This window comes from Schizosaccharomyces japonicus (genome assembly GCF_000149845.2).
Source record: "Schizosaccharomyces japonicus yFS275 unplaced genomic scaffold supercont5.1, whole genome shotgun sequence".
NCBI classification, from domain to species: domain Eukaryota; kingdom Fungi; phylum Ascomycota; class Schizosaccharomycetes; order Schizosaccharomycetales; family Schizosaccharomycetaceae; genus Schizosaccharomyces; species Schizosaccharomyces japonicus.
Window position 1 is genome coordinate 2159814 of NW_011627860.1, and position 27406 is coordinate 2187219.

The following is a 27406-nucleotide window of genomic DNA, read 5'->3' on the forward strand; positions in this document are numbered from 1 at the left end:
GCGCATAAAGCGTGACAGTTTATTTTGCCGAAATCTAAGATGCATTTTTCATGTAAAAATTCTTCGTTTCTCAACTCGTAAAATTTAAACTTTTTTATAGCGTCGCACCAATCACTATCCCCTAACTAACTCGAGTGCACGTTATTGACCTTAAATGATTCCCTATGACGTAAATCCCAGCGGCATAAATAGGACGCGCGTGCCTTGAACTCTGTGTTAGCACATCGCGTTTGTGTCCAACCTACGTACAATTGGTGCTGCCTGTGCCTTAATCTTTGCATATTCATACAGAATCTCCATCTGCTAATACCTCTATAACCTTCTGCATTCCATATCATCCACTTATAACCTATTGTTTCGCCAAAAATGGATGTTCTGGTGCCTATCTACACGGGAGAAGTAAACAGCGTGTATGCTCGAAAGGAGCATCCTTTGGCTCCGTTGTCTTCCTTGACCAGCGCTTCGTATCCTATCCAGACAAACAAGTTCTACGGAAACTTGTTCTTGGGTACGCGTAAGAATCCTTCCTGGACACATCCGTACTCTTTCACCTGGCAAGATGACACGTACCACGGGCTTATGATCAGTCATATTGACGAAAACCAACGCGCTTTTGGCCCTGACGGTGCCAATCCGTATCACTACTTCATTAACCCATTGGGCATCTACTCGCTGGGTGTCTCGGCCGTGGAATTCGACAGTGGAAACACTCTCTCCTTGGCAAACAGCCGACACTTCTCTGTAGAAGTTACGCTTACGCCGACATCGAACAGCAATGGAGGCAAGATTGTGCTTCCGCTGGTCAGTGGCATGGGTTTCGTGAGTGCAGTGTACTCAAACCTGACGCCTGTCTTCAATTCCTCAGTTATGGTTCGTACATACACAAAGGAAAGCTACGCGTATGGTCATAAATACGTTGTTACTCTGGAAGACAGTAAGGTGTGGGTAATCTACGCTTTCCAAGCGGGAACGACAATTTTGAGCTTACCCTGCCTGAAAACACCAGACTTCAGGCCAGCGGAACATTCAATGGACTCGTCCAAATCTGCAAGTTGCCCACTGCCAATTCAAGCGATGTCTCTGCTTACGATGGCTACGCGGGTAAATATGTAACTAACATTCAGCTCTCTGCGACAGCCTCCGAAACAAGTGCTGACTATTACTTTCACTTTGAGACGAAGGGAAGAACAGACAGGGCTGCCTTGATGTTTGCATTGCCACATCACGTTGCTTCGTTTGCCGGCGAGACACAGTCGTGTCGGACATACCTGGGCTTGGCTAGCACTGTTATGGGTGTCATGTTTGCTTATGCAGCAGACAGTTGGCACATGGTTGAATCGGATCTGCCTTACTCCGTTGGCTTTCTGCCTCAACCCTGGAACGGCGGAAGTTCGGGATACTCTAGTGCTGCATTGACAGCAATACGTACAGCCTGTGAAAGCGACATAACATATGATGTTGTCAATGCTTCGAACCTTGACAGTATGTATGCTTCCGGCAAGATTTTAGCCAAGTATGCTCAAGTCTGTCTTGTTGCTGCCAAAGTGCTGAATGATTCAAGCCTTACATCTACGGGACTGGCTAAGCTGAAGGAAGCCTTCCAACGCTTTGCTGACAATGTTCAAAAGTACCCGCTTGTGTATGACACAACGTACAAAGGCTTGATCAGCACGGCCGGCTTTACAGATCCATTGACCGATTATGGTAACACATACTACAATGACCACCATTTTCACTGGGGATACCACATCTACACAGCGGCGGTCATCGGTCTGTTAGACCCTTCCTGGATTGCGACGGAGAATGTTCGGTACGTTAATGCCATGCTTCGGGATGCTGCCAACCCCAGTGAGGAGGACAGCCACTTTCCTGCTTTCCGGAGCTTTGACTGGTTCGTTGGTCATTCATGGGCAAAGGGACTGTTTGAAAGTGGTGATGGCAAGGACGAGGAGTCGACCTCGGAAGACGTAAACTTTGCCTATGCAATGAAGCTTTGGGCTATGGTTAAGGGAGACGAAGTTTTGCGTCGCCGGGCTGACCTTATGCTTGCTGTCTTGAAGCGTAGCTTTAACGAGTACGTTTACATGACGGAGACAACCTCTGTTCAACCGGAGAACTTGCGGCCCAACTGTGTGACCGGCATCACATTCATGAACAAAGTTGACTATGCTACCTACTTTTCTGCGGAAACCTACTGCATTCATGGCATCCATATGATTCCTATCTTGCCCATCAGTGGATATTACCGTATTCCCAGCTATGTCAATCATGAATGGAACAGCAAATTGGCATCCATCATTAATACATTTTCCAATGGCTGGAAGGGTATTCTGTGGGCCAACTATGCCATCTACAATCCCACTGCTGCGTACAACGAGTTCACGTCTTCGGACTTTACGGATGCGGACTTGGATGATGGTGCTACGAAGACGTGGTACTTGACGTTAGCAGCAGGCATGGGAGGCTCAAGTTCGTAAGAGCTATATATGTATGCTTGTGCGCTAACAACCGGCACATGCCCAATTTGTACTCGAAGTTGCGCCTAAACGCGGTGTTTTCTTTCTAATACAGGCATTAACAAGGAAAATCGTTGGATTGGCAGCACCTTCGGTTTTCGTTGCTGTGTCTTTTCTACGCTAATACTAATACAATGTAATAAAAACTATGGAATCAAGAGCTAGAGATAGAGACGAGGAAATCTGAGGGATCTGTTCCAAGGAAAAGAACCGTTGTGAGGAGATTTGTTTATTCCCAATACGAGAAGTCGATTCATCGGACAAAAAAAAAACACACACATACTTATTCTATGTCCTTATGTCTCATTGCTACAAATATGGCCTTCTTGTCTTGCTTCACTGCAGATTGGCCTTGAAACACTTTTTGTCCTCTCTTCCCAAAGTACTACACCGAAAGTGCTCTTGGTGTTACAGTAGTAAGCACTGCGACGAAAAGGTAGGAGGACCCTAAGGAACACGAAAAAGATTTATTGTTCTGGTAAAACCGCGTTAAAACTCGCCTAACAATGTCCCAGACATCCAGTAATATAGGTATGTCACTAAAGGAGCTTTCCACTTTTCGGGAATATTATCACCAACAACAATAACAGAATTCTAACACATAAACGCAGACGTTCCGGCTCTTGTCATTGATCAAGGGTCTTGCTGGGCCCGGTTTGGTTATGCCGGTGATGATGCTCCTACCGTTGTTCTTCCGTCTAAATACGGTGTAAAAAAAAACAAAACTACTGGTGAATCAAGCTTCGTTATTGACCAGCTCGAACTTCACGCCCCAATTCCTCATATGGAGATTCTCAGTGGGTTGAGTGATGGTGTCGTCCAAGATTGGAACTCTACATTAAATATTTGGAAGCGTGGGTTAAACGATAAGCTAGGAGTTGATGCTTCCGAATACGCAATGATGGTGACAGAACCTAGCTGGAACCCTCGGAATGTGCGGCAACAAACTATGGAAACTGCTTTTGAACAATTCAAAGTTCCGGCATTCTTTCTCAGCAAACAAGCTGTGTGTGCTGCGTTCGCCAATAATCGGGCTACGGCACTTGTTGTTAATTTGGGCTCCAAGTATGTGAGTGTTACGCCGGTCGTTGATGGACTAGCAGTCCGTAAAGGCCTGATGAAACAGAATTTGGCTGGTGACTTTTTAAACGCGAACATTGAGCGCATGCTCGAAAACCTGCACATTCCCATTCATCCGCATTACCGTGTCGCTCGAAAAGCAACAAATGTGGACGGTAATGAAGGAATGGCATCTGTTATGTATAATCCTGTCGAGGGATTGACTGCCTCGTACGAGGAGTTGGAAAAGAACCGAGTAATTGAAGAGTGGAAGGAAAGTGTACTTCAGATGCTAGAATCCCCATTCAATGAGAGAAGTGCTTCTGTACGGACACCAAAGCCGTTTGAGTTCCCGGATGGTATTAGCTGGAAGTTTGGCGGCGAAAGATTTCGTATAGCGGAGATCCTTTTCAATCCTTCGCTTGCATTTGGGGAAACGCCTGCAACAAGTGTACCTCAGGGTGCCATGGGATTGCCGCAATTGGTTCATCAAAGCATACTCACATGCGACAACGATATACGGTCAACACTGCTCAATAACATCATCATTACTGGAGGCACATCTCTCATTCCTGGTTTGGCCGAACGTTTACAGACTGAGCTCCAGCGAATGGCTCCAGGAAGCCGGGTAACCGTTCTGGCGAATGGCTCTGCAACTGAACGTAAAAATGCTACATGGCTCGGAGGTTCCATCCTTGCAAGCCTTAATACCTTCCAACACTTGTGGATTACAAAACAGGAGTATGAAGAAATTGGAGTTGATAGGGCATTATTCATTGAAAAACGCTGCAAGTAGAGTCAGGACACACTTGCAAAAACAAAAACAAAAAAAACACACACGCCCCACATGATTAGTCCCTGAATTTCAAATCTGGTAATGCATCAATGAACGTTACGTTTGTACATTTTCTTTTTAGCTTAGCTCCATTCATCTTAAACGGAAACGGTAGCCTGAGTATACGAGTCGTTTTCTAATAAAACCACTTACTGCTGTGGTTGGTTTTGGGAATCAAAAAGAGCGTAAAGCGAGACGAGGGTCATTTGAACAGCTTCGGCTGAACCGGATATCAAGAGAATCTGTTCATCGTTTTGTGCGTCTGCCTGCGGAAGCTCAATTTGTGTATTGCAATCTTGGGCCACTTCTTGCAACTTTGTCGGTGAACGAGAAAGAACGGATTGCGCAAGAGCCTTTGGTACGCTGAATTGCTGCGTGATGACACGTTGACTGACGGTATTTGGTGGGATAGATGGGCCAGGATGTTGAATAACCTGGCTCGCTCCAAGGGGATCGGGATTTGCAGTTGCTGATATGAGTGAAGCAGGAGCGATACCGTACGGATTATTGGGTGTTAATAAAGTACTGGACGCGGGAATCGATTGGAATGTCGCTGGAGAGCCATACAAACCATATACGGGTTCCGGTACATAAGGAACAACCCGCGAAGTTTCAAGCGCAGCAGTTCTTTCTTGTAACAGTTTAAGAATTTGTTCAAGCGACTTGCTGAACTCTTCAGCAGGACCACAGACCGTAAGCGCCCTTTCGGTAGAACGAGGCAAATAGGATACGCTGCGTTTTATGCTCACGTTTGGGGCAGCACTGTGCGATTTTGGAACAAAATTTTGACTGTAAAAGGTTGTAGACCCTAGTAATATGGTCGAAATAGCCAACGAGATACATAACGACTGAGAATTTTGAGTTTTGTCAATGCCTTTCACAATTTCTACAAGACCTTGAGCCAACTGGTCAACATCACCACTCACTTGCAGTATTACATGGGTCGTAGGAAAAGGTTGTAAATGCAGTGTCGTCTCTAAACCTTCAATCGACACTGTTTTAGACTGCCAAACTCGGGCTTGATCTGCACTTAGTAATATACGGACCACCAATTTTTCTGAGCTTAAGCTATAAACATCTTTCACGTCTAATGCATGCTGATACTTCGTAGGTGCCTGATTTGCAGCCATTTTCAGTAATTAACGCGTGCGAGTTCTTACTTGCCGTGTTTTGCTGGCTGCGGTTTGCATTTTACGTTTAGCGAGTTGCAACGTAGATTACACATCCAGACAAAATATGCGATGGATAGAGAGAGACGCAAGCCGAAAGTTTGTCAAATCACGGAGGCAACTTGTGGATTACTTAATTCCTATTTTCATTTAATTTTTCTACGAGAACAGCACACATCGTTTTAGGAGCACAATTAAAGTTATCTAAACGAGATGATCGACGAGCTTTATCGCAATTAAGCTCCGCAACTAACTCGCTTCCGTTGGTCGTATATACGAAGGCCAGTATACAAGAAATCGTCCGGCAAAGCAGGTTCTACGGGAATGTTGTTCTTCATGTCATCAGACGCATTTCATAAACTGTATTAAGCATCAACTTGCATTTCGTCAAGCTCGTGCACAGTGACAAACTTGTGCATTTCTTCTTTGAGAATGGCCGTGGTACCACGAGCAAACTTGTAGTTTTGTTTCTTTTGCAAGCGAGGGTTTGGCTTCGTGTAACCACGGTAAGGTGTGGTCTTTTCTTCATCAATGACAACAAGATCACAGTTGGAACCAGAACCCAAGTCATTGAAGATACCAGCTTCAATGGCCTCACGGACAAGCTCCATAGCTTCCTTGCGCTCCATGTCGGGCCGGTACTTTGTCTCGAGCACAGAAATGGCTGCAAGACTACCGGATCCCAAAGCAACGTATGGAAGCTTATCACTGGAACCGTGGGCAGCGATTGTAAACAAGTGAGGACCTTGACAGTCATAACCGCCGAGTACCAAGTAGGCACCAATGTGACCTTGATAGCGGAAGAGATGTTGTTTCAAGAGGGTAAGAGCCGTAATAACACGAGGCTTGCGGTTGACATACATAGAATGCAATTCAACATTGGAAGAGGTTAAGGCCGTAACAAATTCAGTATCAGCGGCCGTACCAGCACCAGCGCACCAGATATTAGGCGAGATGTAATGTAATTTTTCACCTTTATGTGTCAGCATCTCCACAACGACATACACATAGCCAATGCATTTCCATGTCACTTACAGTTTTTGTCAGCAATGGTAGGACCAGCGGTAGCACGCGTATCGGCGCCCAGAACAAGGCAGTCTTTTGCAATCAAACCAACAATAGTAGTACCCGTCGAGGTCGCCTTTGGCATAGGGACTCCGCGATTTTCTAACGCGGCATTTCTGGAAGATTAGTAAAGTTGTTCATATAAAGTCACGAAATGCGTCTATAAAACTCCGGAAAAAAGACATACCTTTGAAAATTGTCAAAGTTGAAGCCTCTTTGAATGTTCAGAGCGCTATCTTTTGTCATTTCGATGATTTTCAACGATTTTCCCCTCCAAACGAGTCGTAGGTTCGTGTAGCGTTTCTCCTACAGTACTACCTACTGCTTACTGAGATGCTCATGTGGGATGTGGGGGTATCCCACACCCCACATTTGTCTACCACCAAATGCCAGGGTGTCAGAGCGCGTAGCCTCTAGCTTCCACTGTCCTTCTATTGACAGCTTTAGGTAAAAACGTTTGATTTTGTCCTTTTAATCAGCGTTTTTGCTTTCATAAATTCTTGTATACGTAATGGATTTTCAAAATCCTTTTTCGGCGCTCTCGGAGCCAGCGAATGGTGCTCGAAACACAGAAATTGAGCTAGAGGAGCATGAAACAGACGTAAGTGAGACCATACTATCTAATACAGCAAATACTTACGAAATAATAGCAAATTTTATTCACAGGATTGCAATTGGGCACAACTGTGTCGCTTTTTTCTGGAGCTGTGGGTGACAAAATTACCGAGACAGCCGTTTTGTTCGCAGTGAATGGAACCAAAAAACTTTTTGTTGCTGGCGGTCCTTCTGGGCTCGTTCTCGGTCCATGTGTTTCTCTTCAATCGTTTCTGTCGAACGCAGAACGTAATTCAGAGAAAATCGAAGTGAACGACATTTCGGATGTGGTCAAAGTAGACATTCCCAACGCTTCTCTCACTCATGTTGGATACTCTGCTTCGGGTGATTATGTTGTTGTTGCCGACAAAAACTCTGGCGTTTCTGTATATAGTACGAGTGCCTTGATGTCTAAAAATGTTTCTCCTCTCTGGCAAGATTCTAGCTTAAATGTTTCCCATTTACTTCCCAACCCGGATTTTAACGAATTCACTGGAATTGTCACGAATGATCGTAGTTTTTACGTGTTGAACGCTAACGGGTGGCAGCTTTCAGAACCTATTGCAACAAATGTCAGTGCGGCCTGCTGGTCCCGCCGTGGAAAACAGATTGTTCTTGGTTTGATGGATGGCTCCCTTCATCAGTACACACCTTTGGGTTCAAAAAAGGCCGAGTTTATGAAGCCAGACTCGCTGAATAATGTGTATGTTGAAAGCATCTGTTGGTCTGATAATCGAACATTTGCAGTTTATTACGCACCTGTTGCAACTCTCAATTTAGATCCCTCTGAGGATAATGTTCACGAAAGCAAACTTTACATTGTGAAGCCCTCTGTAACAGGTGCGGTTGAATATGGATTAGCCGAAGATCCGTGTCCTCCCTTTGGCATGACTTCAAGACGAAGCTATCATTTCTTTGGAAGTTTAAAATCATGGAAACCAAAACTGAAGAGTTTAATTGTAGTTGCTGGAACTGGCAGTGCGGATGTAGGAGTCATGGCTTACTTTCAAGACTCTGAGCAATGGCAAACATTGAGTATTACCGATGAGACTCAACGTGCTTCTCTACCCTACTCATCTACAACAGACTCAGACACTTCTCCCATTGGTATGTGCTTCGATTTTTCTGCAACAGATCGGATAGAAAGACCATTGGGTGCTCTCGCTGATCCGGAATCTTCGCCCTCTATGCCAATTCTCTGGGTTTATAACAACGAATGTCAGCTTAGTGGTTATCGGGTGCTGTACAAAGATGCCGTGCTGGATGGCTCCAGTTATGAAGAAATGTCCGGCGTTGAGAAACCGGCTCGGACAGTTGAATTTACACCTTCGGGAGCAAATGCTTTTGAGCTTTCTTCTTCGCCCGCCAATCTTTCCTTCGCTTCTTTTGGCGTAAAACCGAATGCCAGCTCGCTTTCCGCCGTGAACACTGCACCGGCTTTCGGAACTTCTACAGCGTCTCCTTTGCCCAATTTAGCCAAAACCTCCTTCATGCAACCGTCTCCTCTCGCTCAGTCATCTACCTTTGGTCAAACTGCCGTTTTTGGTCAAACTTCTTTTACTCAATCTCCGCTGACTAATATATCTTTTAGTAAGGAGACAAAACCTTTTGCTTCCTCCTCGGCCTCCAAGTTTGGAATGTTCGCAGCTAAGACCACGGCTTTTGAAATCCCTAAAGACAACGAAGCGCAGTCCCTCTTTTCGGCCCCAACGACCACGAGTTCGGTGTTTAGTAGTAAACTTGCGCAACCCGCACCTGAGACAAAAGTTGTTGAGTTAGACGAAGACGTGGAAAGTGATGTTGAAGAAGTTTCTAAGGTGGACATACTGGCAAACGATGAGAAAGAACCTACAATCACAGGAAATGGGGTCTCCTTTGACGGGGATAAGTTTGCTCAAAACATGAACACGGCGTTCACGTCTGTTTTTGACAAGTCTAAAAATACGAAGGAAAGTGAAAAACCTACTGGGTTTTTTCATTCTATTCCGGATTCTAGTAAGAAACCACTCGCTTTTTCTAATGCCCAAAATGGCGTCAGCTCCTTTGTACCCCCTTCCAGTCCTTTCTTTGCTGGATTTGGTTCCAGTACCAAACCGTCCGCTTTTGGAACCCAAAATGATATGAGCCCTCCTGCGTCCCCTTCACCCGCACCTACGTTTCCTAAGACTGCAGCAAGTAGCAGCGCCCCTCTTGGTCTACTTTCATCCACGGGAAACACAGCATTTTCGAACGTGCCGGCATCCAGTGATTCGAAACCAGCTTTTACTTTCTCTTCTCCTTTTGCTAATGCTGTGGAAAACAAACAAGAGGAAATTCAATCGACTGCATCAGTACCTGAAGATACCGTGAAGGTTGATAAGACTGAAGTTTTTGGAACTGCAGCGAAGACAGAAACAAAGTCGGGTACTAGCGAAAGTCTTGAAAAAGAGGAAAGCAAAACCGAGACTAAGGGGATGGGTGAATCTGTCTCTTCTAAGCAAAATTCTACCAAAGCTACTACAGAAAAAGCGTCGGAAGAGAAGCCTCTGTTCTCTTTCAAACTTAACGAGGAAAAAACTTCGCCTTTCGCCTCAGCCGGTGCCAGTGCTTTTCAGTCTACCTTTCAAAATAAAAATGAACCAAGCGTCGCGGCTTCAAAGTCCTTGTTCAACTTCACAAAACCCGGCGCGGAACCCGCAGGAAGCAAACCAATGTTTTCATTTCCTTCAGCAGCAACTACTAATCAAGCGGCACCAGCTTCTTCATCTTCGAGTGTCACAACGGAGCAAAAGTCCGCGTTTTCGTTCGGTTCCGCGACTGCATCTAATCAGCTTACTGTCAATAAGCCTGCTGCTTCCTCTGTATTCAGTTTTGGAGCAAAGGCAACAGAGAATATTTTTGCCAAAAAAGCCGATGAATCTGGAAGCACAGAGAACTCCGAGGATGAGAGCGCAGCCTCAGATACGGAACAGCTTTATGAAGATGAGGAGAAGGCTGAAAACGAGCTCCCTGAAGAAGAAGCAGACAGCACTTCAGCGAGTGAATCTGAGGAACAAAGTGAAACATCCGAAGATGAAGAAGCTGTGGAATCGCCTGCTGAGAATCAGGCTACAATTTTGCAGGAGATTATTTCCTTGCCTGCTGTTAAATCTAAATCAAAACCGAAACCAAAATTGAGAAAACCCGTTGAACTCCTGCCGCTGCTTTCACTGCAAGATGCCGATAAGCAGAAGAGTGTGTCCGCTAGTGGAATGGCTTCTGCATTCGAAGACTTGTACTATCAACTGAATGCCGAAATGGAGGTTCTTTCTAAGAATATACAGACTTTACATGCTTATGTGACCGATCAACAGAGTTACATTTCAAGTGCCAATGAACCACCGAGCATGACTGGTCTCGAAAAATTACAAGAAAAATTGGAGGTCTTAGTAGGAGAAGCCGAGGAATCCCGCATAGAAAAGAGCAAGGCCGAAAAGGAAATGGCATTTATTGAGTCTTCAATTGTTCGGATAAACGCCAAAAAGGTACAAGTGGCTCGATTAGCGAAAGCGCATTCGGACCCTTCCTTCCAACACATGGTTCAAATTCGTCAACTAGGACCTGAAGCGTTACGGAAACAATTGGCACTTCGCTTAAAAATGGAAAAAACTCAAACGCAGTTGGCAAACTTAGAGAAGGAAATGGCTGCCGTCCGTGTTCATCATCCTGTTGATGGTCGTGCTCCCACGACCACTTCTCTGATGGTTGCTTATTGTCGTCTGTCCGCTCTTCTTGCTCAACGCGAAAAAGAACTGTATCTAGTTGAAGACCAGCTCAAACGTATACGCAAGGTTTTACCCTCCTGTCGGGCAGATCAGTCGACCGTACTATCATCAAGCTTCCTTTCGATGCCTCCCTCAATGATTTCTCAAGTTGGTGAATCTTCGCCTGCTGCGTTATCTCCAGCAGAGATAAAGCGACAACGTAACTTCAGACGCTACGTCCACAAAAAGCTTTTCCAAATGGATGTGGAATCATCAAAGCCCATCCTCGAATAAGCCAGCGACCATCCGACAAACATTCCTGCTGATGGAAGCAGAACTACAAAGATCCTCGAGATTGGGGAATGTTTCTCTTGTTGTTCTACGAATTCAATAGGCAGGTAGAGACTGCGTGTTCAATTTGCCTTTTCATTTTTGTTCCCTCTATAGCTTTCTGTATGCTTTAATGTCATCGTTAGAGAACGCTAATATTCGTTAAGTAGGTTAGTGTTGGATAACGTGCGAAATATGTGAGCCCTGGTGTGAGTGATTTTGAGATAGTGTGGGCTAAAATTGTCGGCCTCGAATCAACGTTTCGGTTGATTAAAACAATTTCTTGAATGCATATAATGCATAATTTTTACATGAATCTTTTTTTTACAAACTATCGTTTCGTATGTATGTATTCTTCTGTATAATCTCAACGTTTTGAGATATGACATCAACGTCGGAATTAAGCTACCGCATAAATGATACAAATAGCTGGCTCTCGCACCCTAACGTGCCCTTCGCCAAAACCGACTTTCGGCGGACCGCTATCTTTTATACACAACTATCTTTTTGATTATTTGAAGTTTGGGTTTAGACTTCGACATTATTTTTGTAACCATTTGTTAATCATTTTTCTGGTTTTGTTTTATTATGGCATCTAAGGCTTTTTCGAAATTGAACGCATTGACGAGTACGCTGGGTAAGGCTGCTGGTAAGCCTATTCGCATCGGTGTCATGGGTTCCGGAAACTGGGGCACTGCCATTGCAAAGATTTGCGGTGAGAATGCTCGTGAACACCCTGAGATCTTTGACACTCAAGTTCACATGTGGATGTACGAGGAGACTGTGCCTTACCAAGGCGAGCAACGGAAGTTGACCGAGATTTTTAACTCTACGCACGAGAATGTGAAGTACTTGCGTGGTGTTCGGTGTCCTTCGAATGTATACGCCAATCCCGATGTCCGTGATGTCAGTTCTCGCAGCGACATTCTTGTCTGGGTCGTTCCTCACCAATTTGTTGAGCGTATCTGCCACCAAATCAATGGCAGCGTGAAGAGTGGCTCTGTTGCTATTTCGTGTATTAAGGGTGTTTCCGTGCAAGAGGAGAGTGTCTCTCTGTTCTCAGATGTGATCCAAAAGCATACTGGTATGTACTGTGGTGTACTGTCTGGTGCCAATATCGCCAATGAGGTCGCAAGAGAGAAGTTCTGTGAAACGACCATTGGTTACGACCCCGATGACACTGTGAACCCTCGCTTCACCCCTGAGGTAATTAGCGCTCTTTTCTACCGTCCTTACTTCCGTGTGCAAATGGTGAAGGATGTTGCCGGTGTCGCTTTAGGTGGTGCCCTGAAGAACATTGTTGCCGTGGGCGCTGGTATCGTTGATGGTTTGGGCTTGGGTGACAACACCAAGTCGGCTGTCATGCGCATTGGTCTTATGGAGATGCAGAACTTTGGCCATGTGTTCTTTAACTGTGATCGTCTTACCATGGTTGAGCAATCCTGTGGTGTGGCCGACCTTATCACCTCATGCTTGGGTGGCCGTAATCACCATTGTGCGGTCGCTTTTGTGCAGACCCGCAAGCCCATGCACGTGCTTGAGAAGGAGTTGCTTAACGGTCAAAAGTTGCAAGGTGCTGCAACGGCCAAGGAGGTTCACGCTTTCTTGAGACATCACAACCGTGTGCACGAGTTCCCTCTGTTCACTGCTATCTATCGCATTGTGTATGAGGGCATGCCCCCTGAGGATTTGATCAACGTCATTTAAGCTAGAATTCGCAGTTGCATGTGTTGGCGATGTGTGTCTCCGTTGTACGAAAGCTCTTAGATTTCCCTTTGTTATGTTCTTTCATTTTTCTTGGCTGCTGACTGACTGACTATACACGTTGTTGCTCAGGGCTAGGTCATCACGCTCTTTTTGATCACATTTCGGAATAACCGTTCAATATGTCGCATGTTCAGTTTTGGTGTTCTTGGATTAGTTCTACATTTACCCCATCTTTTCAAACAGAAAGCATTGCTGGAACTAACGAAGCTTCGGATGGACTAGGCAGGACCATTTCCCCTCCCCCTACTTCTGTCTAGTGGCCGGCGCCGCATCTCGACAAGGCTTACCAAACGCCTAATATTTATATAGCTAAGCTACGGACAGCTCTTACACAACTAGATGATTGCACATGTTGCAAAGTGTATATGTCTTTTTACGGTAATGTATTAACTGCTTGTATCGTATTCGCTTTTTGTCGTCTGTTGCTGTTTCGTATTCCGTTTACGCGGTTGACTGTCGTCAGTGTATCGCTTCCAACACACGCTATATTGCCTATTCAATCTAACGAATCGCTTTGGTAAAGAAGGCGACACTAAGCAAGCATGTGGTCGTCTACAGCGCCACAACACCTGTTTCTGTGGAATAGTGCACTTTAAAAAGTCGCAAACGCCTCTTTATGCCTTTATATTTGCTAACGCTGCTAGTGAATTATGTAGAAAGTGTCTGCGTGTGTGTTTGTGTGTGTGCCTTGTACTGCTTGCTTCCTCCCCTTTCTGCTAGTTCTTTTTGTACTGTACACCCAATTAAGGCGTAGAGCATCAAATACGTTAGGGTACATAGTGTTTGAATAGTGAGAGCTTGTGCACAACGCGTAAACCGCACTAACGAATCTTAACGTTTGCCGGTAACCTTAATTCTTTTGGTCGCGTTTCCCTTGCTGCGGAACCAACTCTGTGCCAGCCTCAGCAGGTTCCATGTTCCGTCTTTCTGTTCCTCCTTTCACGAATAATTTGTTGAATTTTTGACCTGAGTCACTGAATTCTGTTGTCTCGTTTGTTCTTGCTGCAATTCCAGGCCAGAATTTTCCTGTTTTTTTGGAGCATTTATAGCTAGAATCGTCCTAACTTGCCATTCCACAGGACCACGGGCAGCTGTCCCTTTTATTTCTTTCTGTTTATGTGTATAGGACTGTTGTCTCGTGCTTAATTATCTGGTTCATTGTTTTCCTTGTGACTTTGCTTTTGCCATTTACGAATTACCCGTTTTTAACTTATTAGGGGCATTTATTTCTTTTCTTTTGGACTCAACTTGTGTATTGTTGATATGAACTCATCACTTTCTGTGAACTCCACGCTTACGGCAGATGAATTGCTGCTTACAGACAAGTCTACAAGCAAATTGAGATCAAAGAGTGTTGACAGTGTCGACAACAAGTCCCTCCACTCAAAAAGACATTCATCTAGAGTGGGTTCGCATGAGCACATTAACGTTGACGATTTTGTCTTGCTCGATGATTTGGTCTTGTGCAACGTTCCGCTCGACATGGATCTCAGCCGGAAACCGGCAGAGAAAGATTTACAGCAACTGGCTCCCCAGGATCGAGACCTGAGCATTCAGTTGAATCGTCTTAGTCTTTCTTCACCTTTGTCACCAGACATGCATCGGCGGATGGACGATTTGGTAGACCCGCTTCCTCTCAGCAAAGAAAAACAATCCGTTCTAAGCGTTGGTCGTCCATCTTGGCTGCCTCCGAAAAGCAAGGAAGAGGAGCGTCGACACATGCAGGAATTTGAACAAATTCGCAAAGCAGCCGAGCGTCTAGAACGGCAGCGGAGGCATGATGCCCAAAGAGTGGCTGAAAAACAAAAGGCACGTTACAAACAACTAGTGGTATTATGGGAACAAAAAATACTTCGTCACTGGCCTGAGTCGCTCACCTCATCCAAAGTGAAGGACGTTTGGTGGGAAGGTATTCCTGCTCGTGTTCGAGGACGTGCTTGGCAGCGAGCCATTGGGAATGAGCTCCAACTCGGGCTGGAATCGTTTTCCAAAGCTTGTGAGAATGCTCGACACAGACTGGCCGCCGATGAAGAGCAACGGGTTTATTCCGTAAATCAATTTCGCGACGATGAGAGTGCCTTTGAAGTAGACATTGTGGCTACGATGCCGGAGCTGAAGTTGTTTCAAAGAACATGTCCGCTCCATCAGGATCTGTTGAACGTTTTGCAGTCGTACTCTTACTACCGCTTTGATACGAGTTACGTCCCTGGAACTTCCTATGTAGCAGCTCTCTTTTTGCTAAACATGAATCAATCGTTCACGTTCAATTCTTTGGCAAACTTGCTTGACAAGCCGTTGCAGCAATCTGTATTTGGAGCAAGTGATTCCACAATGTTGGATGTGTTTTGTCAAACGTTTTTACATGTGTTCCGCCGTGAAATACCTCAGCTCATGCTTCACTTACACACGAAGCTGGATATAGATGTGCGAGAGTATGTGCACCCGATCCTGCGATCATTTTTCGTGCCCATGGTATCTCATGAAATTGCTTCACGCTTTATGGACTGTTACCTGTTTGAGGGTGATTGTTTCTTCATCCAGGTCCTGCTTGCCGCCATGAATCACTTGCAATCGCGTCTTTACGTTTTGGATACACACTCAGCTCTAAGCGTTTTGACAAACTCATGGCAACTTGATGATGTTGAAAAGTTCCTTGCGGCCGCTAAAAGCTACGTTGTGCCTACTATTTAACAGGGCGTTCTTAATACTTATCTCTTGCCCTCCCTTCAAACACACCTAAAGATGATTCCCAAACTTACAACCATTTCATCTCAGATTTCCCTATGGAATTTGAGCACCTTATTTTACCCTATACAGTCACCTTACCTATCACCTGTTCTTTAAAAAGAGTTTGTAATGCTCATCTTGCAAACACTCTACCACCACCGAATGTAATACTTAGCACATAGTTGACGGACATAGTTTAAAATAATGTTTACCTAAACCAGTGTACAGTTGCCTGACTCCTTGGTAATGGCGTGCAAGAAGCATTAAGGAAATCTGTCGTCCGCTCTTTCATCGTCTAGCACGCATAAGGAACATGAATTGAGAAAGGGATTCAAAGTTGCTCTACAAACGTGAAATAGCTACCAGCATGTCGAGCAGTTGAAGGTATTCGTCGGCACCGTCGGTCAGGCATTTGTCGACTTCGGACATTTTTAAGAGGATTTTGTGTTTACTGTTACTGGGTATGCTTTCATCAGCCATTACTTTGTCATGAAGTTGCGAGAGAAGGAGACCCGTCGAGAAGCCATTTGCAGTTACGGTCTCGGCAACACTCTCGATTTTGCTGATGTCTTTGCTTTTGCTGACATCCAAAAGCTCTTGTATAACATCATCGGGAATGCGCCCTGAGATTTCAATAACTGTGTTTACAGTAACTGGTGTTCCTTGATGCAGGGTAGCAGCACTCTGCAGAAACGTAATTGCTTTTCGCATATCTCCTCCGGAAACGGACACTAGAGCGTCAATGACTCCTGGTTCTAAAGCAACAGTTTGGTCGGCAGCGATAAACTCAAGACGTTTTGCGATGTCTTGAGCATCTAGAGGCTTAAAGCGATACTTGCTGCAACGACTAGCCAGAGGGTCAATGATACGAGTAACATAGTTGCACACTAAACAAAAGCGTGTAATTCTCGCTGTTGCTTCCATTGTGCGACGAAGTGCTGCTTGAGCATCCTGTGTCATAGAGTCTGCTTCATCTAGGATGACGATTTTAAAAGGAGGACAGGGATAACCACTTGCAATATATGTTAGCATCGGATGCAAGGACCACCTTGTATAGAAAATAAACTAACTTACTTTACAGTATTGTTTACAGCGATACGTGCAAAATTCTTGACTTTTTCACGGATGATGGAAATACCACGTTCGTCTGAAGCGTTGAGTTCAAGGACACGGGACTTGACCAATTGTGGACTTTTGAACGTTTAAAGTTAGCATTATTCAAGAACAAGGGCAGTCATGGAAGGTGTCTTCTTAAACTGTGTAACAAACAGAAGACAAGTAAGACGTACCCGAATAATTCGCGGGCTAGAGCTAGAATGGTAGATGTTTTTCCAGTACCAGGAGAGCCGTAGAACAGCATATGAGGTAAGTTATTCGACATCATTGTTTTTTTTAAAACTTGAATCGTCATGTCCTGCGAGCTGACCTCATCTAAGGACTTTGGACGACTACATATTTAACATGTTTGTTAGCACTGTGGTGTTTCTATGTTACTAATAACATTGCAATTCAATGCTGCTGTTACATACTAGTGTTCGACCCATGGTACGGCCTTCTTAGTTAGGTGAGCCTGCACTTTAGCACTTTGGGGAGCAAAGAACGACATCGTTGAGGGAGTACTGAAAACGTACCAAGGAAAACCTGGTTCAACTTACAGAACAAACCAACGTAGAGGCCATTTAACGAGTCACAGTGTATTGTAATGTGTGCAGGAGGAAGGATGGGCAGCAAAAGTGGGAAGAGGACAGATTTAAATGGAATTTTCGTAGAAAATAGAAGTGTATTTTGTTGGTATTATACGCTTATGTAGCAAAAACAGAATTTTTGTTCTGTTTTCGTCTGCAATTGCTGCTGTTTGTTCTGCCGACAAATTAACAAATAAAAGGTCGAAGCGAGCATGTAGTTTTAAGCGAGAAAGTTTAAAAGCATGTTAATTTCAGCATTTGTTGTGTGTTCAATCGTTTAATTTCATTAAAAAAATACATAGTATTCCTACATAGTCGATATTTTGTTTTCATGTGGAAGGAATGGGACTTACCTTTGACAATTAAATAAAATAAGTGAGAATCGGTTGTATGAAAGAGTTTGGCTGTTTCGTTGAGAAACGTGGAGATTGAGTTAGATGTTATTTTCTTCAGTATGTTAGTTTTTAACGAGCGAGATTAATTTTTAGAATACTAGCTTTTAGTCAAAGATGAACGCATTAATTACTCTTTTTTATGGATTCTTGCGAAAGTGCCTACTTCACTACTACTCACCTATTGCTACTCATTTTTAAGGAATTGAATTCACAAGACGATTCCTTAAGTAATAGTGGCACCCATTCAAAACATCATAATCTTCCCATTAGCAATGTTCTCCCATAGACTTAATTCAATTAATAACATTGTATTTCATAAAAATATCCGTAAGGTTACATAGAAAACCAAAACCAACGAAAAGGAAAAAGAAAAAAAAACGTACAAACTAAATCTCCTTTTTTATGGAGGCATCACAAAGATCATCCTTTAGCTTTTTTATTCTCTCCACAATACGCAATTCTGCGTCGAGAGGAACATCTACAAGCAAGACTAGCTGCTCAAGAAGTCGTCCAAGCTGGGTGGATTGAACGAATTCAGGAACTAAACCACGAAACTGTTCCAGTTGTGAAAGTACCTTGTCAACCGTATGGATCTCTTCTTCGGTTGGCCGATGTGCAGGTCTGAGAAGTAACTTCTGTAGTTGTATTTTATAGAAAAGAATTGTTTTTTCGCGGGAATAAGCAACTGCAGCGTATTGGTCTATTGTACTAATGGGCTGCTTAAGCTGTTCCTCGTATGAAAATGACGGATATGTGATCTTTTCCACAGGGTATCGCTCTTCAATCTCCAAGTACGACTTGGGAACTTCTGTAAGTAGTTCAACATCAATGTCGCTCAGCTCATCCTCAGCTATGGGCGGCGTTGTTTCCAATTCATGTAGCACTTTTGTTAATGTTTTTTTTTGTGATACAAGAAATTTGTTGTCAAGAATATTGCGGCATTCAGCCAATGTTAACGGTCTCAAGTTCTCCAGATCCAAAAATGCATTTTCTTTTGAGGGAAGGAATTCGAGATAATAGCCCCTCCTTTTTTTCGACACACGAAGCGATCTTTGAGCCCTATCGGGCATGCTTCTGTATGTCACAATTCGTGCGACCCACCAAGGATATCCATAAACACGTCCAAGTACATAGTCACCTATTCTATACCTTGTTTGAAACTCTGTTGAAGGCTCGTATAAAAGTTTGCCCGATCTTTTAGAATAGAGCGTTTCCCGTGAGGATTTTCTTTTAATCGACGATTTTGTTGATGGTTTTGATGCAGCTGGAGCAGCTTTCGTTTTCTTTTGTTGAGATGAAGTGCGCTTCGACACTGAACGCGTACTCTTGTTCATTTGTGTGGTTTATAAACAGAACAGGAGAGTTAAAGACGGGAAACACAAGGTGACCGTGCCGGTCACTATTGCTACAAATCGTGTTTGCTGAATTATGGGTATAGCAGAGACGTCGCTACGTTGTAGCACGCATTGCTTCGTTAGAGTGTAATAATGCGATATACTGTATTTTAAATGGTGATAGACGGTGTTTTGAGTATGAACAAACGCCTTTTGTAGCAAAAGTGTCGTTTGTTCTTCTGTATAGTTAATACCTCATCGTTTAATTCTAAACAAAATCGAGAAGGGATTCCAGCCTTAACTTGAATAATAAAAAACAGCTAAATAAGCACAACGCAACAACCCGATATTGGAACGTTCTTTAAAACTAACAGAATTCAATTCTTTACTTTTGAATTCTCTCTAAATTTGCCCTAGTCGATCTTTCTCTATGCTGGGTTAATTAAGCTTTCACCACACTAGCGACGCTAGCATCCACCAACACCCACAAAAATGCCAATTGGTAAGAATTGCTGTTGTTTTATTGATTTATGAAGTATTCTAACGTTGATTTTGTAGAAGACGATGAACTATCTGCTTTGAGAGCAGAACGGAGTCATTTTAAACGGCGTTTGGAAAAAAACGAAACTGAGGAAAATCCAGTTTCCACGCCATGGAGCACAGACGGGTTTGCTCCAGGAGAGCCAAAAACCGAAAAAATTCAGTATGATACTCACATTTATGACTCCAATAAATCAATGGAGAATTATAACACATCTATTGACGTTAATGAGCCGGAACATTCTGACGATGCAAATGATATGGACGCTACAGACGAAGTACATTCGTTAGTTCGCCAATATGAAGCCCCGAAAGCGCTTGTCAACGAATTTGCCGATGAAGGTTACGATCCTTTGAAAGGACGTCAGTTGAACAAGCAAATTCAAAACCGTGAGACTGATTATCAAAAGCAGCGATTGCAAAGACAACTAACCCCAACTCGTGTCGACGCATTTGGTGCGGAAACGAATCCCAACGCTCGAAGCTATGCTGATGTTATGCGGGAAGCTGAAATTGAGCGCGAAGAACGGCGTGTGTACATGGAAATTGAGCGAAGAAGGAAAGAGGGTACGTTAGAAGAACAGCCAGGCGCTGAACCTACAAAAAAACGCACCACTGAAAAAGGCACAGAGCCCGTCAGAACGAAACGTTCTCGTTGGGATCAACCGGCACCAGTAAAAACAGAAGAACAAGCTGCCCATCCATTAGCAACCGAAACAGTGACTACTTCGGGCAAAACGACTGCCCCTTTACGTCGCTCTCGCTGGGACCAACCGAAGCAGATTACTACCGTTGCTGAGGTAGTCGTTGAAAAGGGCATTCCAACAACTCCCATCGCGGACAAGCAGCTAAAAGATCCCAGGGATCGTTATCTTTCCGATGAGGAATTGAACTCCATTTTACCTACTGAAGGGTATGTAATATTGGAACCTCCTGAGGGTTATGTTCCGCAAAAACAGGAAGAAGAAGTCCCATTAGGGTACCAAATTCCTGGAGCAGAAACAGATACTCAAAAAGTAGCAGCTCCCACTTACTTACCGACTGAGATTCCAGGCGTTGGCGATCTTATGTTTTTTAAGCAAGAGGATGTGAAATATTTTGGCAAAATTCTGGAGACAAAAGATGAGGCCAAGTTGAGCTTGGCCGAACTTAAGGAACGCAAAATCTTGCGTTTACTATTGAAAGTAAAAAATGGTTCACCTCCGATGCGTAAAAGCGCGTTGAGACAGCTTACAGATCAAGCTCGCGATTTTGGCGCAGCAGCTTTATTTAATCAAATCTTACCGCTGTTAATGGAAAGGACACTTGAAGACCAAGAGCGACATCTGTTGGTTAAGGTAATTGATCGGATTCTTTACAAGCTTGATGATCTCGTTCGCCCTTTCACCCACAAAATTTTGGTTGTCATTGAACCACTGTTGATTGATGAGGATTACTACGCTCGTGCTGAGGGTCGAGAGATTATCAGCAATCTTGCTAAGGCCTCTGGTTTGGCGCATATGATTGCAACCATGCGGCCTGATATTGACCATGTCGATGAATATGTAAGAAACACAACAGCCAGAGCCTTTTCTGTTGTTGCTTCTGCTCTCGGTGTGCCTGCCTTACTGCCGTTCTTGCGAGCTGTTTGTCGCAGCAAAAAATCGTGGCAAGCCAGGCATACTGGTGTTCGGATCGTTCAACAGATTGCTCTTCTTATGGGATGTTCTGTACTACCACATTTAAAAAATCTAGTCGACTGCATTGGACACGGACTAGAGGATGAACAAACAAAAGTTCGTACGATGACGGCCCTTGCTCTCTCTGCTCTTGCTGAGGCTGCAACCCCTTACGGTATTGAAGCATTTGATTCAGTGCTGAAACCGTTATGGGGAGGCGTTCAACGCCATAGAGGTAAAAGTCTTGCCGCGTTCTTAAAAGCTACTGGATTCATTATACCTTTAATGGAACCCGAATACGCCAGTCATTTTACTCGACGGATCATGAAAATTGTTTTGCGCGAGTTTAGCTCGCCAGATGAGGAAATGAAAAAAATTGTACTAAAAGTTGTTTCGCAGTGCGCTTCTACAGATGGTGTCACGCCTGAGTATCTCTCGAACGAAGTTCTTCCGGAGTTTTTCCAATGTTTTTGGTCTCGAAGACTTGCTGCAGATCGGCGAAGTTATAAACAAGTTGTGGAAACAACAGTCGTTTTGTCGCAAAAAGTTGGTGCCCTTAGAATTATTGAGCACATTGTGGATAATTTCAAGGACGAATCCGAACCGTACCGTAAAATGACTGCCGAGGCTGTTGATAAAGTAATCAGCAGTTTAGGTGTTGATGAAATTGATGAACGAATGGAAGAACGGTTACTAGACGGTGTTTTATTTGCTTTTCAAGAACAAGCTGTTGAAGAGCGCGTCATTCTTAATTCGTTCAGTACAATCATCAATGCACTAAACACACGTTGTAAGCCTTATCTTCCTCAAATTGTGTCCACCATTTTATGGCGTCTCAACAACAAATCAGCCAATGTTAGAGAGCAGGCAGCTGATCTTGTTTCAAAAATTGCCGTTGTCTTGCGAGCCTGTGGAGAAGAGGCACTAATGCGTAAACTCGGCGTCGTACTGTATGAGTATTTGGGCGAAGAATATCCCGAAGTTTTGGGTTCTATTCTTGGAGCTTTGAAGGCAATTGTGTCTGTTATTGGTATGTCTTCTATGCAACCTCCCATCAAGGATTTACTTCCTCGTCTTACCCCAATTCTCCGTAATCGACATGAAAAAGTACAGGAAAATATTATTGACCTCGTCGGTAGAATTGCTGATCGAGGTTCAGAATACGTGTCCGCGCGTGAATGGATGCGTATTTGCTTTGAACTCATTGATATGCTGAAAGCTCACAAAAAAAGTATCCGCCGAGCAGCTATTAACACGTTCGGTTATATTTCTAAAGCCATTGGCCCACAGGATGTACTTGCAACGTTGTTAAACAACCTTAAAGTTCAGGAACGTCAAAATCGTGTTTGTACCACCGTTGCTATTGCTATTGTCGCCGAAACCTGTATGCCATTTACAGTTGTCCCGGCATTAATGGCAGATTATCGTACACCTGAAATGAATGTACAGAACGGTGTACTGAAATCACTAGCCTTCATGTTTGAGTACATTGGTGACCAGGCCCGAGACTATGTGTACGCTGTCACGCCTCTGCTCGCTGATGCACTTATTGACAGAGATGCAGTTCATCGACAGACTGCGGCTTCGGTGGTAAAGCATCTTGCCTTGGGCTGTGTTGGTCTTGGTGCTGAGGACGCTATGTTACATTTGCTCAACCTGTTGTGGCCTAACATTTTGGAAGAGTCACCACATGTAATTAATGCAGTTAGGGAAGGCGTCGACGGAATTCGGAACTGTGTCGGTGTTGGGGTTATTATGGCCTATTTGATGCAGGGTTTGTTTCATCCAAGTCGAAAAGTCAGACGGGCATTTTGGACTTCATACAATTCAGCATATGTTCAAAGCGCCGATGCAATGATTCCATATTACCCCAAAGTCAACAGTGATAACCATAACACGTACGAACGGAATGATTTGTTTATCTGTCTCTAAAAGGTGTGCGCTCTTTATAGGACTTTTTTGAATTGGGTGTTAGGACGTGGAGCCATTCCTGCATCTTAATCTTCATTTTAATGAATTACACATATGTAAATTAAATATCTTCTTCTTATAGGTTTGCCGTTATGTTTTTAATATTGGATCTGTTTTCCTGTTTATAATTAAAACTCATATTTATGTAGTAAGTACGGTCTATAGTCTACGATAAGTGGAGGAACAGGAATGGTTATCCTGTTCATTTTTGATTTTGTGTACAGCCAAAATTTGTGTCTGTTCAATGTGATAGAACAATTAACATTAAGGGTACATAATAAAATAATAAAAAGAACAATAACGAGTTTCCCTCTCGTTCACGAGATTTTGTTTAGTTTGATATTCCAAGAGCCAGCCAGACAATCAAAAGAATGTTAATTGCTGCTAAGAATAACCAAACCAGCCAACTGATGACAGATGTCGTCCATGACAAACTATAATCATGTGTAATTTGTTTCAACTCGCTTTCGCCGCCGTTAGACACAAATTCAGATTCTTGCACCGTCATCACTTTTCGTGAACTAGTGAAAAGAATTAGAGGAAAGGTAAGGAAGGGAAGCAAGATTGATAAGCAAACCTGACTGGCATTCAGAACTCTGTTCAATCCACTTTCGCCAAGTCCTAAAGTGACAACAAGACATGGAATAATAGCAATTAGACGAGTTGCGGTACGACGAATCCAAGGCTTACACGTCCAGTTAATGTAGCCTTCACTGACCATTTGTCCCGAAATGGTACACACGTAACCAGCACTGATGCCAGAGAGAAGAAGTGCGACAGCGAAAAGTTTGCCAACGGATTTTGACACATACTTAGAGAACAATTCATAAATCGTGAATAGATCCGAAGCGTCTGCTTCCGGTGTATTATACAGAACGGCACCAGCAACAATTAAGATACTTGAATTGGTAAACAGTGCAAAAGTAAAAAGAGAGGAAGCAACTTCCACAATGGAGAATGTCAATGAGTGATTGATGGCGGAAAAACTTGGTTTGTACTCGGTGTCTGGATCATTCAAGTCGCCCGCCGTAACGATATTGTGTCTAATGTCATAGTCGCGCAATCTCGATTGAACGAGACCTGAACCAAGATAAAGGGAATGAGGCATCACGGTTGCACCCAAAATACCAATGCCTGAGTAAAGACCACTGCGCGAGAACACCGTAGTGGAGGGAAGAAAGCCTTTAAACAAATGACCAGCACTGCCCAAGTTTACGCGACCAAGCACGAGAGCAAAACAGATGGCTACAGTAAGCACCAATAAAGCGACAACCATTTCAAATAAACGAATGCCCAGCATTGGACCATCAGGACGCCATGCGACCAAAGTAAGCAACACATCGAGAATAGTAAGAACCACACCCCCAGGAAGAGGGAGCTTAAATAAAATTTTCAATGCAAAAGCTGTACCAATAACCTCAGCCATGTCAGTCGCGATAATTGCAATTTCTGCTAGAAGGTAGAAGGTCCAGCACAGGTATTTCGGAAAATGCTCTCGACAATTACGAGCCAAGTCGTAGCCTGAAACGGAGCCAAGACGACAACATAGTGACTGTAAATAAACTGCAAGAAAGTTCGACAAAAGAATAACAAATAAGAGCTTGTATTGGAACTTCGATCCTGCATCAATATCTGTCGAATAATTACCAGGATCAATATAGGCAACAGCAATCAGAAAACCGGGACCTACAAACCGACAGTATTCCTTCAATTGACTTCCTGCAGCATGGAAATAGTGTAAAATCCGTTCTCGTGTACTTTTTTCTTCGGAAGCTGTACTGCTTGCTCTTCCGGAATTGCTGCTGGATGATTCTACCGGATCAATGCGTCGAACAACGGCCGTAGACCGCGATTCTGGGCTTAAATCTTCGTCTTTCTTGTTGATGAAAGACATAAACTAATAGAAGACACAGAAAATGCAACCAACGACACCAAGAATGAAAACAGAGCAGAATTTACGTGCCGTTAATAATAACAAGACCCTTAATACCACGGATGTCCTCCAATTTCGTAAAATTAAAGTCCCCTGAAAGAGTTTATTGCGACTGAAATTCACTAGTACAGATTAGACTAATAAGCAATGCAGTACTCACGCTGTTTGTCAAAAAACTACTTGCAAACTCGCAAATTCAACTGAGAATGATTTTACGACACCGGCGAATGGTATTGGGAGACGGCAGAATTGAAAAACGCTGAAATTATGCTAAAATCCCTTTGCCTACGTCATTCGTCGACACCCTGCCGAAACATGGGATGACCGACAATTGCCGAAGCTTATATCAGATAAGATATTTTCTAGGTTTCGCGGGGTGAAAACGCTAATGAAGGGGGGGGGCATCATGAACTCGGTACGCGAGAAGACTGGACGAGGCAGTACTAAGGAGCCTGTGACTAGCAAGGAGTACGTAAGTGACTTGCAGGGAGCAAGTGACTAGTAAGGAGTAAGGAGTAAGGGAGTAAGCAGTACGGAAAAGGGCAGCCAGTCGGATAGGAGAAAATGATGAGGTGCACAGGATTGCTATTATGAAAGATGGACGTTAAACAAACACATTAAGGAGCCCAAATCATGTATGCAGCGGTAAACAGAACACCTATGATGCCGACAATTACCGCAAGACGAAGACGATGGGCAAGCGTATCGTAAACATAACTGATTTCAATGACCTTTTGAGAGAATTCATCCGAGACATCAGAAGCTTCGTAAACGAAAGATTGACGGCCTTGAATATCTAAGAAATGGTAGACAGTAGTAACGTTTTTAAGGGAAAGCTCAGTAGGAACGTTGACCTTGATGTCCTTAGCACCCTCGGGCAGAGTAAGCGTCCAAGAGACATTAGAGAAAAGTGCATCTTCCAACGACCACATGGAAGGCAGAGTCACCACAGTGCGGCCGTTCTTGTCGGCAGCAAACGAGTCCAAAGCCATGTTCCAAGCCAGACGGAAGTAATAGTTCCATCCACCAAAAACGGGGAATCGAGGAATAAGATCGAGGACGGTGTGCTGGCGGTCTGCACGCATGTGGGAAGTAGTGACATTGCCATCCTCATCCTTAAACGACACATCACGAACATCCTTGGGCAAATAGATGCGGAAAGAGCCGAGAGCAGCAGTAAGGGGATTGTAGAAGCGACTCATAGCCCACTTTGCGCGGTTGAAATGTCCACGAAGCTCAGCAGCATGGTTTTCAAGAGTCGTTTTCTCAACAACGCTGATCTCTTTGCGGAACTGATGGATGTCAACCTCAATGTCGAGTTGACGAGCACGAGGAAGGGGAGCAGTGTACTCATAACGCACACTGACCAACTCCTTGGGAGTATCACGCTCAACGGTTTCGAGCGTTTCGTACGTGAGAGTGTTGCCGGCACGAGCAGGCTGCTTGTTTCCACTGGCATCAGTAAATTCAGTGAAGGAAGGAACGTTGTTCGTGGGGAACTTGAATTTCAAACGCTGCTTTTCGGTGTCATAAGGGGAAACGAAGGTTTTGGAAGCACGATATACAAGGTACTGCTGGTCATCCTGCTTAATCTTTGCTGGGACAGGCTTCTGGGCTCCGTCCAAAGTCAGCGACACATGAATCGTCTTGCTTTCGCCAGGGAGCACGGGAGAGGGGAAACGAATGTCAAGACCGTCTTCCGTCGTCAGCGAAGGAACAATATCCAGCGACACTGAACCTCCCTGGGTCTTCTCTAAAGCCACGGCAGAGACAACTCGCTCATCGTCCACCAAGTCTTTCATCAAAGTATACACATTTGCAGCTTCTTGCAAGTCATTTTCGAGCTTGATCGTGATAGTCTCCTTTACGTAAGATTTCGTCAAATCGTATGTACGAATAAGATTCGTGTTTTTCCAAGCATTGACGCTACTAAACAAACCGCAAGCAGCCGTTAGAACGAGAACACGCAAAGACCACATGGCACGGTTATAAAACACGCGTTTGTTAACACAACGCGTTCCTTTAAAGAAGGTTTTCTTTGAAGACTGTCCAAGGACCGAACCTGGAGGGAATATGGTGAATGACGGGAACTGCAGGCCGTAGCAG

General features: G+C 44.0%; 12 protein-coding genes across 12 annotated transcripts; 6 read left to right on the forward strand and 6 right to left on the reverse strand.

Moving 5' to 3' along the window:
* Positions 1-366: 366 nt before the first annotated feature.
* Positions 367-2477, forward strand: SJAG_01017 (endo-1,3-beta-glucanase Eng2; the record flags this gene model as incomplete). Its single annotated transcript, XM_002172250.1, has 2 exons — positions 367-899; positions 965-2477. The coding sequence occupies 2 exons, from the start codon at positions 367-369 to the stop codon at positions 2475-2477; spliced, it is 2046 nt and encodes a 681-aa protein (XP_002172286.1).
* On the reverse strand, positions 2353-5707 carry SJAG_01015 (U1 snRNP-associated protein Usp108). The gene has a single exon (XM_002172248.2). The coding sequence runs from the start codon at positions 5538-5540 to the stop codon at positions 4560-4562; it is 981 nt and encodes a 326-aa protein (XP_002172284.1). The 5' UTR covers positions 5541-5707; the 3' UTR covers positions 2353-4559.
* Positions 2592-5462, forward strand: SJAG_01016 (SWI/SNF and RSC complex subunit Arp42). The gene is made up of 2 exons (XM_002172249.2): positions 2592-3047; positions 3128-5462. The coding sequence occupies exons 1-2, from the start codon at positions 3023-3025 to the stop codon at positions 4369-4371; spliced, it is 1269 nt and encodes a 422-aa protein (XP_002172285.1). The 5' UTR covers positions 2592-3022; the 3' UTR covers positions 4372-5462.
* Positions 5680-7003, reverse strand: SJAG_01014 (20S proteasome component beta 2). Its single transcript, XM_002172247.2, has 3 exons — positions 6832-7003; positions 6615-6760; positions 5680-6552 (listed from the first exon to the last, which is right to left on the reverse strand). The coding sequence occupies exons 1-3, from the start codon at positions 6888-6890 to the stop codon at positions 5945-5947; spliced, it is 813 nt and encodes a 270-aa protein (XP_002172283.1). The 5' UTR covers positions 6891-7003; the 3' UTR covers positions 5680-5944.
* Positions 7004-7040: 37 nt separating this feature from the next.
* SJAG_01013 (nucleoporin Nup146) lies at positions 7041-11504 on the forward strand. The gene is made up of 2 exons (XM_002172246.2): positions 7041-7245; positions 7295-11504. Exons 1-2 carry the CDS (start codon positions 7156-7158, stop codon positions 11252-11254), a joined length of 4050 nt encoding a protein of 1349 aa, XP_002172282.1. The 5' UTR covers positions 7041-7155; the 3' UTR covers positions 11255-11504.
* Positions 11505-11731: 227 nt separating this feature from the next.
* SJAG_01012 (glycerol-3-phosphate dehydrogenase Gpd2) lies at positions 11732-13974 on the forward strand. Its single transcript, XM_002172245.2, has one exon. The coding sequence runs from the start codon at positions 11879-11881 to the stop codon at positions 12995-12997; it is 1119 nt and encodes a 372-aa protein (XP_002172281.1). The 5' UTR covers positions 11732-11878; the 3' UTR covers positions 12998-13974.
* SJAG_01011 (GTPase activating protein) lies at positions 13911-17338 on the forward strand. The gene is made up of 2 exons (XM_002172244.2): positions 13911-17149; positions 17221-17338. The coding sequence occupies exon 1, from the start codon at positions 14321-14323 to the stop codon at positions 15746-15748; it is 1428 nt and encodes a 475-aa protein (XP_002172280.1). The 5' UTR covers positions 13911-14320; the 3' UTR covers positions 15749-17149; positions 17221-17338.
* On the reverse strand, positions 15781-17660 carry SJAG_01010 (DNA replication factor C complex subunit Rfc2). The gene is made up of 4 exons (XM_002172243.2): positions 17314-17660; positions 17074-17232; positions 16859-16975; positions 15781-16796 (listed from the first exon to the last, which is right to left on the reverse strand). The coding sequence occupies exons 1-4, from the start codon at positions 17388-17390 to the stop codon at positions 16127-16129; spliced, it is 1023 nt and encodes a 340-aa protein (XP_002172279.1). The 5' UTR covers positions 17391-17660; the 3' UTR covers positions 15781-16126.
* Positions 17661-18001: 341 nt separating this feature from the next.
* SJAG_01009 (PWWP domain-containing protein) lies at positions 18002-19645 on the reverse strand. The gene has a single exon (XM_002172242.2). The coding sequence runs from the start codon at positions 19196-19198 to the stop codon at positions 18251-18253; it is 948 nt and encodes a 315-aa protein (XP_002172278.1). The 5' UTR covers positions 19199-19645; the 3' UTR covers positions 18002-18250.
* On the forward strand, positions 19602-23531 carry SJAG_01008 (U2 snRNP-associated protein Sap155). Its single transcript, XM_002172241.2, has 2 exons — positions 19602-19700; positions 19757-23531. Exons 1-2 carry the CDS (start codon positions 19691-19693, stop codon positions 23326-23328), a joined length of 3582 nt encoding a protein of 1193 aa, XP_002172277.1. The 5' UTR covers positions 19602-19690; the 3' UTR covers positions 23329-23531.
* SJAG_01007 (nramp family manganese ion transporter) lies at positions 23413-25523 on the reverse strand. Its single transcript, XM_002172240.2, has 2 exons — positions 25461-25523; positions 23413-25422 (listed from the first exon to the last, which is right to left on the reverse strand). The coding sequence occupies exon 2, from the start codon at positions 25259-25261 to the stop codon at positions 23699-23701; it is 1563 nt and encodes a 520-aa protein (XP_002172276.1). The 5' UTR covers positions 25262-25422; positions 25461-25523; the 3' UTR covers positions 23413-23698.
* Positions 25524-25801: 278 nt separating this feature from the next.
* On the reverse strand, positions 25802-27404 carry SJAG_01006 (dolichyl-diphospho-oligosaccharide-protein glycosyltransferase). Its single transcript, XM_002172239.2, has one exon. It carries the CDS (start codon positions 27277-27279, stop codon positions 25918-25920), a length of 1362 nt encoding a protein of 453 aa, XP_002172275.1. The 5' UTR covers positions 27280-27404; the 3' UTR covers positions 25802-25917.
* Between the last annotated feature and the right edge of the window lie 2 nt (positions 27405-27406).

Excerpts from the sequence above, each read along its gene's own strand:
- SJAG_01016 (XM_002172249.2), top strand. The coding sequence starts at position 3,023 with ATGTCCCAGACATCCAGTAATATAG. Across the intron at positions 3,048-3,127 it reads CCAGACATCCAGTAATATAG|ACGTTCCGGCTCTTGTCATT; the intron begins GTATGTCACTAA and ends ACATAAACGCAG.
- SJAG_01015 (XM_002172248.2), bottom strand. The coding sequence starts at position 5,540 with ATGGCTGCAAATCAGGCACCTACGAAGTATCAGCATGCATTAGACGTG.
- SJAG_01014 (XM_002172247.2), bottom strand. The coding sequence starts at position 6,890 with ATGACAAAAGATAGCGCTCTGAACATTCAAAGAGGCTTCAACTTTGAC. Across the intron at positions 6,761-6,831 it reads AACTTTGACAATTTTCAAAG|AAATGCCGCGTTAGAAAATC; the intron begins GTATGTCTTTTT and ends CTAATCTTCCAG. Across the intron at positions 6,553-6,614 it reads TACCATTGCTGACAAAAACT|GTGAAAAATTACATTACATC; the intron begins GTAAGTGACATG and ends TGACACATAAAG.
- SJAG_01013 (XM_002172246.2), top strand. The coding sequence starts at position 7,156 with ATGGATTTTCAAAATCCTTTTTCGGCGCTCTCGGAGCCAGCGAATGGT. Across the intron at positions 7,246-7,294 it reads TAGAGGAGCATGAAACAGAC|CAAATTTTATTCACAGGATT; the intron begins GTAAGTGAGACC and ends ACGAAATAATAG.
- SJAG_01012 (XM_002172245.2), top strand. The coding sequence starts at position 11,879 with ATGGCATCTAAGGCTTTTTCGAAATTGAACGCATTGACGAGTACGCTG.
- SJAG_01011 (XM_002172244.2), top strand. The coding sequence starts at position 14,321 with ATGAACTCATCACTTTCTGTGAACTCCACGCTTACGGCAGATGAATTG.
- SJAG_01010 (XM_002172243.2), bottom strand. The coding sequence starts at position 17,390 with ATGTCGTTCTTTGCTCCCCAAAGTGCTAAAGTGCAGGCTCACCTAACT. Across the intron at positions 17,233-17,313 it reads GTACCATGGGTCGAACACTA|TCGTCCAAAGTCCTTAGATG; the intron begins GTATGTAACAGC and ends TTAAATATGTAG. Across the intron at positions 16,976-17,073 it reads CTAGCCCGCGAATTATTCGG|TCCACAATTGGTCAAGTCCC; the intron begins GTACGTCTTACT and ends AACGTTCAAAAG.
- SJAG_01009 (XM_002172242.2), bottom strand. The coding sequence starts at position 19,198 with ATGAACAAGAGTACGCGTTCAGTGTCGAAGCGCACTTCATCTCAACAA.
- SJAG_01007 (XM_002172240.2), bottom strand. The coding sequence starts at position 25,261 with ATGTCTTTCATCAACAAGAAAGACGAAGATTTAAGCCCAGAATCGCGG.
- SJAG_01006 (XM_002172239.2), bottom strand. The coding sequence starts at position 27,279 with ATGTGGTCTTTGCGTGTTCTCGTTCTAACGGCTGCTTGCGGTTTGTTT.